This window comes from Aethalodelphis obliquidens, unplaced genomic scaffold (genome assembly GCF_003676395.1).
Source record: "Aethalodelphis obliquidens isolate GAN/ISIS:26980383/991018 unplaced genomic scaffold, ASM367639v1 scaffold14, whole genome shotgun sequence".
Taxonomy (NCBI): Eukaryota; Metazoa; Chordata; class Mammalia; order Artiodactyla; family Delphinidae; genus Aethalodelphis; species Aethalodelphis obliquidens.
In genome coordinates this window covers 5533795-5552657 of record NW_020837958.1, presented here as the reverse complement: position 1 = coordinate 5552657, position 18863 = coordinate 5533795, and the positions used below count along the sequence as shown (strand labels likewise).

The following is an 18863-nucleotide window of genomic DNA, read 5'->3' as shown; positions in this document are numbered from 1 at the left end:
CAGGGTTCCATTTAGTCTTCATTTGTGTGTTCATTAAGAGTGGAACCTGTTTCATTAATCACATGTTAAGAGATTACCTACCTTGGCCCAATTCAGGAAGCTATTATTCTACATAACTCGAAATTTCCAAGCAAGCATAGGGAAGTTTTGGAGGAAATTAGAATCACATCTATCTTTGAATATTGGCAGAAGAACTAGCATCTGTTGGATCAGATATCTTCAGAAGCCTAGTCTGCTCTTAGTATGTGAAGATTTGAATGTGGGGACTCTGTCGATACTGTTCAAAGAACTGAGCACTGTGCTTGGTTGTTGTCTGAACTGGGAGTTGATTGCTGATGTGTTTCTGTCCTCAGGTCTGGCGAGAATTTCCTGACCGGTTGGTGGGTTACCCAGGTCGCCTGCATCTCTGGGACCATGAGATGAGTAAGTGGAAGTATGAGTCTGAGTGGACCAATGAGGTGTCCATGGTGCTCACGGGGGCAGCTTTTTATCACAAGGTAAGTCGGGGGCAGACTTGGGGCAAGTGGGGCTGAGTTGACATACCAAGAGTATGATACTCGTTTTATTTGGCCCAACTTAATTTTCACGAGTTTTGGAAAAATGTTCTACTTTAGATGTTTTTTTCGAGTTTGCCTCTTTGGTTTACTAATTCACACGTACAGACAGTTGTAAATATTCTCATTAGCCTGCTTTTTGCATGCATTATATTGTGAGCTTTTTTCTTATATCATTAACATTTCTTCATAAACAACTTCTTAACATAATTGCTAATATACCATTATATTAATATTCCATAAATCATGTATAACTGTTTCTCTATCATTTAGGTTGTATCTCATTTTTGTATCTAATATATTATTTTGTATCTAATATATTTAGGTTGTATCTGATTTTTTTGCTAGATAATGCTTTATATCAGATGCTTAAACAATGACCAGTATCCATTTTCATACCCGTTTGTACTTAGGATCATTATGATAGATTCCTAGAAGAAGAATTATGAACATTTGGGGGAGGTTTTGATATATACATATTTGTTGGTTGTTTTCAATATAGTTTGTGCCAATTTATATTCTTCCCAGCAAAATACAAAAGTATCTTACCATCCCCTCCCTTGCATGAAAAGCATTTTTAAAAAAATCAAACTTAGCTATTTTGATAAGTGAAAGTGGATCTTATTGATTTCACTTTGATTTGATAACTGTTGAGGTTGAAATTCCTTTTGTGTATATTTTAGCCTTTTGTATTTCTTCTCTTAGAATTGTCACTATGTTTTTGACTCTTTTTTTTATTAAAGGGAGAGATTGAAGGGTATGCATTGGACTTTAGAATATTCTGTTTGATGGTGGAGTGCTCCCTGGGAGTGTGTGGCTTAATTAAACGGTAATAACTTGTCAATTGTCAGCAGTAGCATAAGGAACTGATGTCAGGAAAAAGATCTGTGCAGCTCAGCACAGTTAATTTGACTTCGCTGTATTTATATTGATTGCGTGTTGTTATCTCAGCACTGCTGCCCTCATATTTTTCAGGGCTCTAGATCCAGAAATGAGCTTTTGTTCTTAGCAAAGAATAAATAAATAAATAAGGTTTATAATTCTTGGGGTTTGTGGTAGACTGATAAATACCTTTTTTTTAGCCCACACATTTCTGTACTATTTCATACATATAGGTTATGTAGTTTCAGAATTGCCTCATTTTGTTTCACTTTAAAAAGGACATGTCTGCAGTGTCAATCCACCATTAATATATCTGTTTCTATCTGCAGTCTATAGAAAGAATATGGAAAACAGGGTTGAACATTGTGACTCGGGGGAAGGATTTAGTGAAGATCAGTATGTAGTGTGTTTCTGAACAATATTTATTAAACATATGATATATTAATCAGTCCAGAGGGCCTACATCTTACAAGGGCTTCACACCATACGGTACACACCTCTGTTTACTATAAGTGATTTTTTAAAGAATGACAGTGTTAAAGACACTTGGTCACCTGACCAAAAACCATTCTAATACTTCCTTTGCCCTTTCTGTTGATCCAGGCTTGTGACTAATCTTACGAGAGAAAGCTTGTCCCCCTGCCATGGCTCAGTTGCCCTTTGTGTATCAACCACAGGGAACTGCTATTTGAATGTGTCTCCTTTTCTGTCTCACCTGGCAGTATTTTAATTACCTGTATACCTACAAGATGCCTGGGGACATCAAGAACTGGGTGGATGCTCATATGAACTGTGAAGATATTGCCATGAATTTCCTGGTGGCTAACGTCACGGGGAAAGCTGTTATCAAGGTAGGAGGCATCCTTGGCCGGCTCTGCCCCAACTTACTTTGCGATCTGGGGCATGCTTCTGGTTCTCTGAGTCTCAGAAGTTTTCATAACTATAAATGAAGCCTTGGAATAGATGAACTTTAAGCTCCCTTTTAGCTTTAAGATTCTATGATTGATGCTGTCATATTGTGAAATTGAAGCTAGGCTTTGATGATTTAAACATATGTTTTATACGTTTTTTTTCTTTTTGTTTTCACATCTTTATTGAAGTATAATTGCTTTACAATGTTGTGTTAGTTTCTGCTGTACAACAAAGTGAATCAGCTATATGTATACATGTATCCCCATATCTCCTCCCTCTTGAGCCTCCCTCCCACCCTCCCTATCCCACCCCTCTAGGGGGTCACAAAGCATCGAGTTGATCTCCCTGTGCTATGCAGCAGCTTCCCACTAGCTATCTATTTTCCATTTGGTACTGTATATATGTCAGTGCTACTCTCTCACTTCATCCCAGCTTCGCCTTCCCCTCTGGTGTCCTCAAGTCCGTTCTGTACGTCTGTGTCTTTATTCCTGCCCTGCTACTAGGTTCATCCGTATCATTTCTTTTAGATTCCATATATATGCATTAGCATCCAGTATTTTTTTTTCTCTTTCTGACTGACTTCACTAGGTATGACAGACTGTAGGTCCATCCACCTCACTACAAATAACTCAATTTCATTCCTTTCTATGGCTGAGTAATATTCCATTGTATATATATGCCACATCATCTTTATCCATTCATCTGTCAATGAACATTTAGGTTGCTTCCATGTCCTGGCTATTGAAAATAGGGCTGCAATGAACATTGTGGTACCTGTACCTTTTTGAATTATGATTTACTCAGGGTATATGCCCAGTAGTGGGATTGCTATGTCATATGGTAGTTCTGTTTTCAGTTTTTTAAGGAGCCTCCATGCTGTTCTCCATAGTGGCTGTATCAATTTACATTCCCACCAACACTGCAGGAGGGTCCCCTTTTCTCCACACCCTCTCCAGCATTTACTGTTTCTAGATCTTTTGATGATGGCCATTCTGACTGGCATGAGGTGATACCTCATTGTGGTTTTGATTTGCATTTCACTGATGATTAGTGATGTTGAGCATCTTTTCATGTGTTTGTTGGCTGTCTGTATTTCTTCTTTGGAGGAATATCTATTTGGTCTTCTGCCCATTTTTGGATTGAGTTGTTTATTTTTTTGATATTGAGCTGCATGAACTGCTTGTATATTTTGGAGATTAATCCTTTGTTGCTTTGTTTGCAAATATTTTCTTCCATTCTGAGGGATGTCTTTTCATCTTGTTTATGGTTTCCTTTGCTTTGCAAAAGCTTTTAAGTTTCATTAGGTCCTATTTGTTTATTTTTGTTTTTATTTCCATTTCTCTAGGAGGTGGGTCAAAAAGGATCTTGCTGTGATTTATGTCATAGAGTGTTCTGCCTATTTTAATCCATTTTGAGGTTTTTTTTTTTGGTTGTGATGGGTCCTCGCCTCTGTGCGACGGCTTTCTCTAGTTGTGGCAAGCAGGGGCCACTCTTCATCGCAGTGTGTGGGCCTCCCACTATCGCGGCCTCTCCTGTTGCGGAACACAGGCTCCAGATGCGCAGGCCAGCAGTTGTGGCTCACGGGCCCCCAGCCGCTCCGCAGCATGTGGGATCTTCCCAGACCAGGGCTCGAACCTGTGTCCCCTGCACTAGCAGGCAGACTCTCAACCACTGTGCCACCAGGGAAGGCCCATTTTGAGTTTATTTTTGTGTATGGTGTTAGGGAGTGTTCTGATTTCATTCTTTTACATGTAGCTGTCCAGTTTTCCCAGCACCACTTATTGAATAGGATGTCTTTTCTCCATTGTATATTCTTGCCCCCTTTGTCAAAGATAATGTGACCATATGTGCGTGGGTTTGTCTCTGGGCTTTCTATCCTGTTCCATTGATCTATATTTCTGTTTTTGTGCCAGTACCATACTGTCTTGATTACTGTAGCTTTGTAGTATAGTCTGAATATACAATTTTGTTTTTTTTTTTTAGTTATAGTTTTTAACCTCCAGTATCAGAGATAAAGGCTGTGGTGGTCAATCTACAAATCATGTTTTTTAAAAAATATAATTTTATTCTCAAACGTGACTTGGAATCTAGTTCTTTTCGTTAAAGAATGCAGTTTACATCTTTCTTAAGGTAGCTGATTTTTTTTAATAGACGCTGAGAAGATAGCACACTTTGTACAATTGTAACTGTAGTTGTCCTAAACATTATTTTAAGATAGCGATTACCAGTTTGTAACAGTACCTTTCCTGTAACATATTAAAAGCTGAGATCACATGGGGATCTTTGTATGTGTAATAGATGTCTGTTCCTGAAATGTAGATCTTGCTCAAATCAGATCCCTAGGAATGCAGGGAGAGTACACTTCTGTGTAACAGTGGAATCATCTTGACCTTTCTTTCCTTCTGGATTAGAATTCCATATGTGAAAATGGGCAGTGCTTCTAGGCCAGATTCCTGTACTGGAAGCTTATGTTGGACGCATGGTATGGCATCCCCAAATGATTCCTCATGCTGTTAATTGATGAGACAAGCTAGGTTAAACCAAAGTGACTAAGGAAAGAGGAAAAGTCACTGTGTGTTCAGACTTGACCCAATCTTACCCTACCCCCCAGCTCTCTAAATTACTCAGTGAACAGCTCACTGCAGGGAAAATTAAAGAATATAAATTGCAAAACTAGTTTTAAAGGAACTCCCCTTATTTCCAAATTTGCTTTTTTGTTTGTTTGTTTTTTGCGGTACATGGGCCTCTCACTGCTGTGGCCTCTCCCATTGTGGAGCACAGCCTCCAGACACGCAGGCCCAGCGGCCATGGCTCACGGGCCCAGCCGCTCCACGGCATGTGGGATCCTCCCGGACCGGGCACGAACCCGTGTCCCCTGCATCGGCAGGCGGACTCCCAACCACTGCGCCACCAGGGAAGCCCCAAATTTGCTTTTTGACATGCTTCAAGATGTTCTTAGCTGTGCCTGCATACTCTGGACGGTAATTTCTCGGGTCTGTATGCTTCTTAGCCTGGTCTTAGTTATCTAGCTTTCTTCCCCTCCCATCCCTCTACTGGTTACTTATCTTCACTAGGTTAGGATAGCAGCCTCCCCTGAGTTTGCTAAAAAAAAAATTAGAAGTTTAACGTATGGGAGGGTGGTGGGGAGAGTCAGGGAAAAGGATTCAGAGGGCAAAGGACCACTGGATTTTTCTCCCTGACTCAACGGGATTGCAAAATAACCTGGCATTTTCAAGAGCATGGTGCTGCTCATAGCATTTGCCATTAGCTGGAAGAAGGAGAACGAGCGCCTATTGGAACTAAGGTTACGATGAAAGTTATGGGAAGCTGTATTTCATCGCCCTTATGGCTGCAAGAACAAATGGTGTTTATACAAGGACCTTGGCAGTGAGAAAACAGTCATTAAACAGGAATTAAGGAGCTTGTCATCACCACTTCTTTCCAGTTACAGAAGGCAAAAGCCCTCCAAGCCTTTTTTATTGGGCCCTTGTGAGTTCTGCTGTTGGCCGAGCCAGACAGAACTGAATGGAGGAATAGTGAGGCATGTGTGTGTGCATGTGTGCCTGCAGTGGGAGTGGGCATCTCAGCGTATAGAACGGAAGTGTGCAGAGAGTGGTGTCACGAGCGTGATTTTATTGTCCTTGGCACTGACAGCCAAGTATATTTTTGTGCTCTTCTGGCAGGTAACACCACGAAAGAAATTCAAGTGTCCTGAGTGCACGGCCATCGATGGCCTTTCGCTAGACCAGACACACATGGTGGAGAGGTGAGTGAGCCTCTAACCAGAAGTCTGCCCTAGTCTCTGATCCCCATTTCCTGCCTTGGGCCTGTTTATGGGACTTTGTTGCAGATATAAGGACAGCAGCTGGTAGCCATAGTCACCTCCTTTTGCACGTGGGAATTGGGTTAGTTCAAGCCCAGGTCACCCAAAGAATTAATTTGGAATGCTACTCACTCAATTTGTAATGGTTGGAAGGATCTTAAAAATATAGCCGGCCTTAAGCTCCGGAAGCCAGATTCTCCGTGTGGACTAGGCAGTTAACTATCCACAGTCATTCGAGTGGAAGCGAGTTAATTCCAAAGAAATACTGGACTGTTTTCCAGGGTGATAGCTCCATGTTACAGTGAAAGTTTGATTGGAAAGAATTAAACTAAACCCACTAGAGACAAATTACCTTTGCTGACACAACTGAAACACCTACCTACCAAGAACAGAATTGAAAGCACAGCTCTTTACATTACAGAGAGAGAAGCAGGGCAGCTCTGAGATACTCCCTTTATATTGATTCAGTCGGTCAGTAAGCACACCTCTGTGTGGGTGTGATACAGGGCCTTGCAGGTGAGTATAAAAGGAGTGGGAGAGGTCTGTCTTCCCTTAAGACCTTTATAATCTTAGAGTAGACCTAATAGTTCTCACTTGTATCCCAAAGGTCCCCAAGCTTCCAGTCTCCTGAATCAAACCGAATTCTTCCAAAAGGCAACCCTTACACAAGACAGCAGGCTCTGACAGCCAGTAACACTGTTGTCAAGGGACCAGCATGCATTCAGAGAATGTCATGAGAAAGGCATTAGAATGAGATATCTAGTTCAAGTTTCCACAGGTCCCATACGCATCTGCTTGCAGCATTCATTTCTGAAATCTATCAGCCACATCAAAGTCCTTCGAGCCTGGAGGATGGTTTTGTACAGCGAGTTGTTTCACTTGGCCTGGATTCTTCTATAATGTTATACTCCTTCTTACTCTTACTCTCTAAATAATCTCTTTATCTCTTTCATATATAAATGTCTTACCCAAATGACATGACTTTTACCAACCATCAATATGAAATAACATATTATTGTGATTTTGGAAATATCTGTCACTGGTCCCAAGTATTACCCAGTCAAGGACGGTGACATCAACTGTCATAGCTCATTTGGAAGAGACCCCAGTTATAGTTCTATTAGAGCACATGAACTTGGTACTTAAACCTACCCCCATTCTGTGTTGGGAAGAATTTCATAGCATTAAGCAATTAGTTATTGATTGGACCGAGTTAAAATGGTGGGGTTATAGGGTCCAAGAAAGGAATTGTATGGAGAAAAGTTGACCTAATAATGGCCCTTAAAGTTCATGCTAAAGCTAAACAACTCCTCTGTAACACCACTGAGATCATAACAAATGCAGTGGGAAAGATTTAAGTTAGATATAATTATTATTAAACACTGAAGAAAGTAACTATGGGAAATGTGGAAACTTCCTCGTGGGAAGAGGCTTTTGAAAATAGAATAGGCAACTGCCCAGATGTTGGTAGGCTCGATTTTATCAGAGTTTATAATTAACAATAACAGGTACACACACGTGTGTGTATATATATTTAATACGTGTGTGTGTGTGTGTGTGTGTGTGTGTGTAAAACTTAATCCAAAGCTATATGTGGTAAGAGTCATAAGGAAGGCTCAAAATGTCATACCTGATCGCAGGAAAGAGAAGTGACTTCTTGCTAGGTCAGTTATTAGGAATAATTTTGTAAGAGGTGGCACTTGAAGTGAGCCTTCAAAGGTCACTAGGATTCCAACCGATGCAACTCTGGGCAAGAAGAGGAGATCCTCGGCAGGGAAACTGGATGGTCCAAGGTACATTTGGCAAGCAGTCAAGATATCCAGTTTGGCAAGAATGTAGCATTGTGGCCCATTAGTGCCAAACTGCAGAGAGCCCTGGATGCCCAGTTAAGGAGCTGAGCTTTTTTCTCCAGGCTCTGGTAAGCCATAGAAGGTTTTTGAATAGGAAGTAGCTTGATCAAAGTGTTGTTTTTTTTTTTTTTTTTTTTTTGCGGTACGCGGGCCTCTCACTGCTGTGTCCTCTCCCGTTGCGGAGCACAGGCTCCGGACGCGCAGGCTCAGCGGCCATGGCTCACGGGCCCAGCCGCTCCACGGCATGTGGGATCTTCCCGGACCGGGGCATGAACCTGTGTCCCCTGCATCGGCAGGCGGACTCTCAACCACTGCACCACCAGGGAAGCCCCCCAAAGTGTTGTTTTGAGGCTGATTTGGAAGTGGTGCATAGAATGGAATGAAGGTGAAGAGACAGAAGAAAGAAGAACAGTTAGAAGGCTCGAACTAAATTGAGTGTGGGGAAGAAGGGATGAATTAAATTGCAAGGGATTTTTTTTCCCCCCAAAGGAGAAGAGCTGGCTCTTGATTTCCAACTGAATAGGTATGGGGAGGTTATGGAGAAGCAGTTGATCAAGACAGTCAGGAAGAATGGTAGTACCTTTAACAGTGTAAACAATATAATTAGGAGGGATGCCAGTTATGGGAGGGAAGGGGATGAATGTTGGACCTCACAGTATAACTAATGAGGCCAGGAGATTTAATCATGTGTGAAGTTGGAGAGCAGTCAGGCGGGTGTGTTTTGGGTCTTGCCCTCTGTCTATGCAGGTGTAGATACAGGGCAAGCAGTTGGAAATATGGAACTAGAACTTTAGAAAAAAGATTAAAACAAAGGTGGAGATCTGGAAGACATCTGTCCAGAGATGGCAGCTGACTGAAGAAAAGCCAAGGGCAGAATCTTGAGAAATTCGGACACTTAGGAGACAGAAAGAGTAACTGAAAAGAGAGAAGCAGCCACTGGCGAGGCCAGGAGAGAGCCAGCGTCTCCGGTGCTCGGCAGCAGGGAGGAGCAAGGAACATGCAGACTGGGAAGTGGTCTTGGAATTAAAACGGTCATTGGTGACTTTGGGAAAAATGATGTCGTAGGTTGATGGGGCTAAAGAGTGTGAGCTAGTAGTGAGGAAGTAGAGTCAGTGAATGTAGGCTCCCCTTTTGAGAAATGTGATAGGGAACAGAAGGAAATCAATCTTGAAATTAATTAGAAACTGAGAGCAAAACTATTCGGATGAATGACTGAATTACTAAATAAGGCACTTAGATGGGGAGGGAGGAAGACGTGATTTCAGCCCTGTTGGGTAGACCAAGAGATGGAGTGACAAGTGCTGAACTGTTCATTTGTTTTCTTTTTTTAAATAGTTGCCTTTGCAGAACCCACATTTTTGCACAAAAGAGTTAACCACTCTGCGTGTTATGACCTTGTGTTGAGATTTGTGGTTCAGTAAGCTTGTTTATCCTTATATTTGGGGTCTGGGGTCAGAAACCTCAGTCGTGGAGGAGAATGGCTTTTACTACCAGCATCCATTTCCAGGACCTGCCGTTAGTTCTTTAAGAAGCAGAGGAATTTGTGACTGTTCATCTTGGCCAATAGCTTTACCCAGGTCAAGACGGTACAGCAGACAGACGGTGTTGGTTTAAGAAACAAACATTGTATTTTGATTCAGGCCAGTCTTTGTTCAGATTATGATTAGCCACTTATTAGCTGTCCAACTTGAGGAAATTGACTTACCTTATCCTGAATTTCCAACCTTTTCATTTCTTAAAATAGATATATTAACTATCTATCATGTTGCATTCAGGGGTTCAACAGATATTTACTGAGCATCTTTGTACCAAACAGTGTGTTATATGCTGGAGATGAAAGGAGTAATAATACATGAAAGCCTGTAGCGCGGGGCCTGGCGAGGTTAGTTCGCTTTCCAATTTCCCCAACGCTGATCCTGAAGGCTCCTGGTTACTTTAGGTAATTGTATGTGTTTGAAAGGAAAACTGAAAACGGTTAGTCCTTTCTCCCCCAGACACTTTCAGCGCTTTGGAGATAGACGTTGGCAGTTCTTAGCCTGTCTGTACTTGATTAGAAAACCAACCCAGGGGAACAGTTACTGACGTGGTAGCTGGACCCCTGACAGAACAACTCAGGTGGGCCACCAGCGATCAGCCAAACTCTTAATCTACCCTAACCTGTCGCCCAGCCCAGATCCCCTGCGTGAAAATAAAGTAGGAAACACAGTCAACACCCGTCAGGAGAGCTAAGGACCTCTACCATTCAGCATGAGCAGCCATTTCTCCAGGGCAGGCTGTGTGGAGAGAAAGAAGGACTCACTAACCTGGGTTAGCCGGGGCAGCTGTCAACAAGTCGAGCTGGCCTCTTGCCTGGGACCCGGCCCTGTTGGCAGGTCTAGTTACAGAGGAGACATTGTCCTCAGTGCTCTCCAGGGGGCCCTAGAGCCCCTGTCCGCTGCCAAGAACCATGATCCTTCTTTAAGACGTGCTCGCTGGTGCCTCTGCTGGGCACGGCTGGGCTTTGCTGGCCAGCATCTACAAGCAGAATAACTGGAAACTAGAAGAACTGCTACATGTTTATAGGCAGAACAACTGTCAAAAGTAAGACCCTGGGGAAATTTGACTTAGTCTGCCACTGCCTTGACCTCATGATTTGAGGAGAGAAAGGCTGTTGTCCAGCGCTTGCTTCATACCATTTTGTTAAAACCCCTCGGTCTTTTCCCCAGGCTCCTGTCAATGTGGTACCTGGGACTACGACCTCCCGAGTCTCAAAAGACTGCCAACAGGAGGAAAACTCAGTGACCTGTGGGTTATTGTAGAGTCTGCTAGAAAGAGCAAGGGCTCTGTTGCCAGCGCGAGACTGGGTTTGAAACCCAGCTCCACCACTTTCCAGCTCGGGGTCCTTGGGTAGTCCCTTAACCTCTCTTAGCCTGAATTTCTCAAACCATAACAGGAAGCTACTATACGCCAATCCTTGGGCATACGGACGGGGATATTTAAAGGAACCACTGGGATCATGTATGTAAATTAGCTGGCACGTCATAGGTGCTCAAAGGTTGTTAATTTCCAGCTCCTCCCTTTAGACCCTAGAATTATGTTAATAAATAAATGTGTATCATCTCATAATGAAGACTTTAGCCTCAGCAGCCAGAACACCTGGGTTTGGTTCTGCCTCTTACTAGTTACTTGGCCTGTGGTCCTGTCTCTTAGCCTCTCTGTCTTCCCAGTGTACAGTGGGAAGGATAGTAGACCTGCCTCACAGGGTTGTTGTGAGGGTGAAGTGAGTTACTAATACATGTCAAGCACTTGTAACACAGCCTGGAGCAGAGAATAAATGTTAATTGCTGTTGATTTGTGGTCATGGACACAGTGATCTTATTAGCTGGAAGAGCTCAAAATGAAATAGTAACACGTTTTGACCAAGAGAAGAAGCAAGAGAAAAGAATTGATGGTACCTGGCTTCTTTACTTATTGGTTTCTTGCTAAAGCTCAAAGGACTCAAGTAAAAGCTATTGATTAAAATAAGTTGAAACAAGGCCTACAGTATCTCTGAGGACAGAAGAGCCTTCTGGTCTGTGTCTTGGAATTCAGCCCCTACCTGGTAACCCGTTCTCAGGTGCCATGGGCCTGACTGAGGAGAGAGAATACTGACCTCTCTGAAATCCATCCTTGAGGGCCCCTTAGCTTCGAAAGTGGTTTTTACGGGCTTGTTTTCCCCCTCGGGTCTGATGCTGAAGTGTCATTAGCCAGCTGGCACACTCAGCTGGCCTGATTGACCAGAACCATTTTCTGCCAGCGTGTCTGACCTGCTCCCCTCTGAGGAGCTGCTCACGAGGCTGGGGGCGGTGTCGGGGGCAGGGGTGTGTGTGTGCTGAACTACCTCCCCCCCCAGCAGTGCTAAGTTGCTTGTTGCTTTGTTGCTGCCGGTTCTAACACAGGAGTGGCTAAAATTGTGAAAGCTGTCCTGTGTGAACTTCAGCTTTCATGGAAGAGCTTATGGAAGTTGACCCATAATTCCCAGGCCCACAGTAGATGTGGGTTGACTGACTGAAGTGTTTGTCCTTTGCAGTTGAGGTTCAGTGCCCCATTGCCTCCTTCCGCCTTCCATCGCTCCATGTGTACGATCTTCCCTTCTCCCTTTTAAACTTGAGTGGGCTGAAGCTCAGATCCGAGTGCCTTTTGCCTTTCCACCCTTCGTCTTCTCTTCAGCTGGCAGGGATGGGGTTAAGGATTGTTGGCAGCTAATCCACCTTGGTTTGAGGCCGCTTCTACGGAGCTGGAAGAATGACTGGAATTTGAGGGGGAGGGGAAAAGATATTCTGACCTCTGCAGGCCCCTGGCCTCCAAACAGCATCCCTGGTTCCCTTTCTCCCGACGAACTAGTAGTTGAAGTACCCCCAGATCACGTCCTTTATCCACACCCTCCCAACCATGTTAAGAACCTGGGAGCATGCTGGGGAACCTTGCATTTCTCTTGTAGATGTTGAAGACTATGTATTGGTATTTTGCTCTCATCTCTCATCTCTCGAACGGTTTCTCTTTTCCCCACCCCCTGTCCCTCTCATCTGCTCCACTGCCCTCCCCAAACCCCACAGGTCTGAGTGCATCAACAAGTTTGCTTCTGTCTTTGGGACAATGCCTCTTAAGGTGGTGGAGCACCGAGCCGACCCCGTCCTGTACAAGGACGACTTTCCTGAGAAACTGAAGAGCTTCCCCAACATCGGCAGCTTATGAAATGTGCTGCTGGTGGAGGTCTGAACACTAATCCCGGGCGGAGGAAGAGAACACGTCCCCCCAGCACTCTGATGCCCAGATTCCAGAGTGGGAGCTTGGCACATCCCTGCCCAGCCTGCTTACCCGAGAGCAAGAGCCCAGGGCGGACATCTGAGTACCTCGTGCAACCTCTGATGCTCTCGATGGGTTCTCTCTGAAAACTCCAGATGGAAGCCTTGGGCAGGCTCCAGGGGTAAGGCCAGCTCAGGCGTCCTTTGTTTGTAGCTCAATACAAGGTCTAAGAGGACACTTCACTGGCTGTAAGACAGCTGAGAAACCTCCAGCCCATTTCAGATTTGGGGAATCAGGTAAGAGCTACCTGTTTCTCACTTTTCGTTACTTCAGATCAGTGAGTTCTTCAGAGGAGAAGCCATGCCCAGAAGTTGGTGCAAAATGCAAACATCTTAGTGGCATTTGATGCCTTGGGACAATGGGGCACTGGCCTCGTCCAGAGAAGAGCACCGGCTGCCGAGATGGGACCTATAAGTTCCATGAACTGTCTCTCTTTGGTTTGGCTTTTTGATATGATTAAAATTATTTTTTATTCCATTTCCTACTATGTCTTAAATATTGGTTATGGAACTCTGTTTCTTTTTGTGTGTATTAAATCTATCTTCTGGCCTCAACTCCAGTCTCCTCCTCATGTCTGGGAAGATACGTAGCCAGGAGGAGTGTCCAGTGCCATGTACATCCAGCAGAGGAAGAGCCCCAGACTACAAGCACTCTTAGAGGAGATGTGTCCCCAAACCTCCAAAGGAATCTGTATGCTTCCTGATGAGATCTAGATATTCTCCAGGAAAAACAGAAGGCCTCTCATAGCCATACACTGAGTCGCTCTGCCGGTACCATGTTGTAAAAGTTGAGGCAGTTGTGACCCTCACCCCAAGGGGATGCCAAAATTTCCCTCATTCTCTTGGTATAAACCTAACATTAGCCAGAGAGGTTCTGGCTAACGTTAAATGCTGCTGTAACAACTGTTTTGCAATAGTTGCTGGTGTATTTAAATCATTACATTTCAGCATTTAGTAATACTGCACATGTGTGAATTATACCTCTTTAAGCCCAGTTGATGGACAAATCTACCCTGGCAAATGTTAGACGTTATGGATTCGAAACAGATTTATCTGTGGCTCTGATATTAAAATTAGCCACAGTTTGGGCTTTAGCCATAACATATGTCCCCAGAACACAAAATACATAATAATTTGCTTGGAATATGGGTATAATTACTGAAACCTAGTTGTGTGCCAGTCCAAGTCACTAAACCACCACGCATTGTTCTGTCGAGTGACATGAAGGTGAGCTGTTCTCCTGCTGTAGTTTTCAAACTTGCAGTTTTAACGAGTCACTTCAAATGTGCTCTCATAGACTTTGAGAGGCCAAAGAAAACTTTCAGAAGTAGCAAAATTGAGAGTGGAAATCTTGAGAGTCTCATCTTTCATATTAAGGAGCGATAGAATCACGGACTGTTACAGGTGGAAGGGATGAGATAGCATCTCCAGGTCATTCATTTTGCAGATGCAGACACTGGAGTTGTGATTTATTCGTGTATTGCAGCTGCAAACACACGTGCTTAAATCAATACTAATGATTTGAATAATTAGATTCTAGTCAGCAGGGGATATGGGAAGGCACTTTGGCCTCCTATTCATAGTACTGGGGCTGGTATGATAGAAACCAAGAGGAAGGGTTTTCTCTTGTACACCCAGATACTGGTAGCTGACACAGTGAGTACCTCTGACCTTTCTAGGGGTTCTCTAGCTTGTTTTCCAAGATTTGGGGCAGGTGGAAGGGGAGGAGGGCCTCACATTTAAATCCCAGCTAAAAGCCAAGAACTGTGCTGACGTTGCACATGTGTTATCTCACCCTCAATGTATAGCACTCTGCTCTTTTCACACCACCGCCTGCACTACCTTAGTGGCTGGTTTCTAATCCAGTTCTCACTCTCAAAGGGTAAATTAATCCTCCCTCCCTCCCTCTTTATTTGCCCTTTGATTATGGAAGAGAAATGCTTCAATCTGAAGTCATTGGGAGCCCCAGGGGACTGAGTTAGTGGGCCTTTTTCACCTTCTTAGGAGTTATTGGACTTCTAAGGGCATTAAAACTCTATTTCAAGTACCTTACTACCCCCAGAAATATTGGGGACTAGATCTTGCAACATAGCAGAAAAGAATTTTTATTGTAGAATGAGTATTACATCCTAGGCACTGGAAGCAAACCTCAAAGCTTCTATTCCTAGGAACAGACGGGGTGCAGGTCACCAGGAGAAATTCAGGACAGGAATATAGGAAGTGATCGTGATTCATGGATTCAGAGACTAGGGACTCAACCCCTGTGTCGGTGAATTTCTGAACTGCTCACCAGGCAAGCCTCACCTATAAGCCTGGGTGGGGATCATCTGTCCTTGGGATGCCATAGGGCCTGGTTTTAGAAGTGGAACAGTAATGCTAATTAAAATGTCACGTTCTGGCCTACAACAGACAACAGCTGGTTTTAAATTTAAGAAATCTTTTTTAAGGAATTGCATCCTACTGGCCTGTACAGACGGTGAACCTGAGTTGGCCCTGGCCTTGGTCCAAATGTGTGCTCTAAGTCACTTGCCTTTGCCCCCAGGGATCTAATTAGGATGAGCTGGCCCACTTGGAACGCCAAGGTTGGAAACACTTTTGTTGGTTAACATTAGATAGCTGTTAATGTTCTTATCGTGTATTTTATCAAGCCTCACACATGTTTAGGCAAAAACCTCCTTTTCTGGGAAAATTAAGGAGGAAGATATCAACTTTTGTTCTCAGAATCTCTGGTTCTTTCCTGCAAATGATGCTATCCTGTCTCCTCTTCTTACTCAGTGTCATGAAGGTCAGAACTCTGGCTTCTCTGCTGAAGCCTTATGTGCTTCCAGCTTGTGTTTTTTAGGAGTTTCTCTGCTGCCTCTGGAAAAAGTGACCGTCATCCTGGCCTGTGCTGACCAGGACTGGGAGCTGGAAGAGGCCAGCAGCCTCCGTGCTGTCACTTGCTGAAGAGGTTGCTAATAGCTCTGTGATCCCAGCTTCCTCCTGGGACAGTCCTGACTGGTGGATCCTTGCCACTGAAAGGTAGCAGGCTTCTAGCCACGGCTTTCTAAAGGTCTGATTGCTGGGTTCAAGTCCAAGACCCTTTGATGGTAGAATTAAGAAGTAGGTGAAGCAGGGACTTCCCTGGTGGTCCAGTGGTAAAGAATCCGCCTTACAATGCAGAGGACGCGGGTTCAATCCCTGGTCAGGGAACTAAGATCCCACATGCCATGGGGCAACTGAACCTGCACGCCACAACTACTGAGGTTGCACGCCTCAACTAGAGAGCCTGCGCGCCACAACTAGAGAAGAGAAAACCCGCATGTCACAACGAGAGAGAAGCCCACGCCGCAACGAAAGATCCCGCGTGCCACAACTAAGACCCAAAGCAGCCAAAAATAAATAAAATAAAATAAATAAATAATAAATCTTTAAAAGAAAAAAAGAAGAAGAAGAAGAAGTAGATGAAGCAGAGACGTGTTGGGAAGCGGTTCAGTTTTGGGGGGATTCTTCCTGGCTCTGCAGTCCCAGGATCCCGGGGGAACCCAGCCGAGAGGGTGGAGGTTTTGGGTGTTGGAGGTTCCCCATCGTCCAGCCACCCTGAGCCTGGTGGGTTTCCTTTGCTTTGGGGACAGTAGCATCTCTGGGGGTAGGCTGCTTTTCCCCTTTCTCTTGGTCGTCTTCTATTGCATCGGCAGAAGCCACAGCAGGCCATTTCCTGAGCCGCCCTGGCTCAGAGAGGCAGAGGCAGAGAATGCCCACTGGGCCCTCACCCCTTCAGCCACTTCCTGAGGAGCAGTCCTGGCAGGAGCACCAGCCATGTTGGTAGGCGGCTGCCGTCCAGGAAAGCTTTAGAAGTGACTTGAGCTTTCCACTCAGGGCCCGGAGGCATATGAACCCTGGGGTCTGGCTGCTCGTCTCACCCGAGAGCTCTGTCCCAAGCCCTGGGGCTCCTGTCCTAGGCTAGTGTTTGCTTCTGAGTAAAACTGGGGGCAGCTTTTGGCTCCAATTTGCCAAGTAGGCCTGGTGTGATGATCTGAACAGGCCCATTGAGCTGCTCCTGGCAGAGGAAAGGTAGGCAGGTGGACTCTGCTCTCACCTGTAAGGTTTTCCCCCTCTTTAGGGTGGGAACGTCCTAAGCTAAACTCACAGCCTCTCTTGCACCTCTGTTAAATGGACTGTCAAGGGTCCCCCGCATCAGGCTTTGTGACGTCCAGGTTCCCAGGGAGGGGTTGTGTGGTCTGTCCAGGCAGTGTTGGGCCTCGGCTTTTCAATGTCAGGCTCATCATTGCTGGCAACACGGGGAAGGTGGCTGGGCAGTTTGGCCCCCTCTCCCAGCTTTCCAGGCTTCTCTCCTTTTCAAGAAATTGTTGAGTCACCAGCATGTGTGTCTGGCATTTGGTTTCCTCAAATTTACAGCCTTTTCAGGGTAGAGTTTTTTCCTTTCTTCAGCTCCCAACTGGTTGGGCCCCTGGTTGCATTTCTTCCCAGTCCTCCTGACTGGCGCAGAGCTGTCAGGCCAAGACAAAGAAAGGGCAGGATGTCTGGGTCACTCTTGAGAGGTACCAGGCAGCTGTGTCTGCTAGAGGTTTCCTCAGCAAAGCACCAGCTCGTCTCCAGCGTCTCAGGAGCTGCACGTAGAGTGACAGCTGCCAACAGAGCAGGGACTGGAATCCGTGGGTCTTGGACCCAAGCCTCCATCCACTCCACCCACTCTGCAGAGCCTTCCCCTCACAGTGTATCTATTTGAGCTTTTATTCACAGCTGCCAACTTCTATCATTAACTACTATGCCTAAGAAGAAGCTCAAGGACTGTCTGGTTTTCTGGTAATCACAGCTGAAGAACAACCAACTGGTTACTGACCCAGGTAAGGTAGTATTCAGTCATTCAGTTTTCTAATTGTTTCATCAATTAGAAATTGATGAATCATTGATTCATCAAAATGTACTCTTTGCCAGACCCTATGCTGGGTCCAGGAGATAGAATGGAATAAGACACAATCTTGATCTCCAGGAGCTCCAGTTCCAGTGGGAGTTCTTAGCTCTGTGAGATGGTGCGAGTCCATCAGTGGCCTAGGACTCCACAACATACATTTTAGTCCCAACTGTAAATGAGGATTCCATTTACACCATCTTCTGCGGTGCCTGGAGGATGCGAGCATTGTTTTATTTCCTCGTCTCATAGCACCTTACTCTGAGTTGAACCCTGGGCCTTCCTTGGCCTTGAGGGAGTCCACTCCTATGCCTTAGTTTCCTCAACCAGAAATTGGAGATGGCAAGAGCACTTAGACCTGGGGGGTGAGATGCAATGATGGATCTCTTCCTCTCTCCTTACCCAGGGTCCTTGCCAGGTTGTACCTGGTGATGCTGGCAGCCAGCCTTTTTCTGGCCCCTATTTCTGCTCACCCTGTTGCCAGAGAGCTTGGGGGTCTGGATCCTATCTGGCCGCGTCAGGGTGGATTACTGAATGAGTGGTTCTTTTGCCCCAGTCCCTTTCCTGTGCTATAAATAAGCCCCATGTTTATTTTCTTATGTTATTGAAATGAGCACTTGGGATTTGGGCCTCTTGACAAGTCCGGAGCGCGTCCATCCGGTGCCTGGTGAGGGCCCTGCATGGCTGGCTGCTGTCTGAAGTTATTTGGAGTCCTCCCGCTGTGTTTTGGACGTGGCTTAATTTCAATAGTAAGGGCTGTATGCAGCCCTGTATCTGCTGATTTTCAGGTTTCAGCTTTCTGCCAGCCTTACTGCCTGCTTAGAAGTAAAGCCGTGTTTCTCATTCAGGGGATAACAGCCACAATTGAGGTAATGAACGAAAATTGTGTATTGGTGGCAGCAGCTCCTATAGGATTTCCTATAGAGTCTTTCTCTAGTAGATCCTGAGGGGCTTACCTTCATCTCCTCCATTCTGCCTACCCTGTGCCCAATCTCTGTTGTTGTTTTCTGGATATAGGCCTAATAGTCCTAATGATTTCTCTCCTTACAGCCTTGTTCTTGTCACTAGATTGGTTTGATATATTGACAACTTGACCAAATGAAGATT

At 44.9% G+C, this 18863-nt stretch overlaps 1 protein-coding gene across 4 annotated transcripts in view; it reads left to right on the top strand.

The window, feature by feature from the left end:
* The window catches only part of EXT2 (exostosin glycosyltransferase 2), a 137343-nt gene extending 124021 nt beyond the window's left edge, over nt 1-13322 (top strand). For all 4 annotated transcript variants that reach the window (XM_027114944.1, XM_027114942.1, XM_027114945.1 and 1 more), the window contains 4 exons: nt 354-497; nt 2159-2287; nt 6032-6114; nt 12596-13322. In XM_027114944.1, coding sequence (XP_026970745.1) covers nt 354-497; nt 2159-2287; nt 6032-6114; nt 12596-12734 — 495 coding nt within the window. In that variant the 3' untranslated portion in view covers nt 12735-13322. The remainder of the gene's footprint in view (nt 1-353; nt 498-2158; nt 2288-6031; nt 6115-12595) is intronic.
* The last annotated feature ends 5541 nt before the right edge of the window (nt 13323-18863 follow it).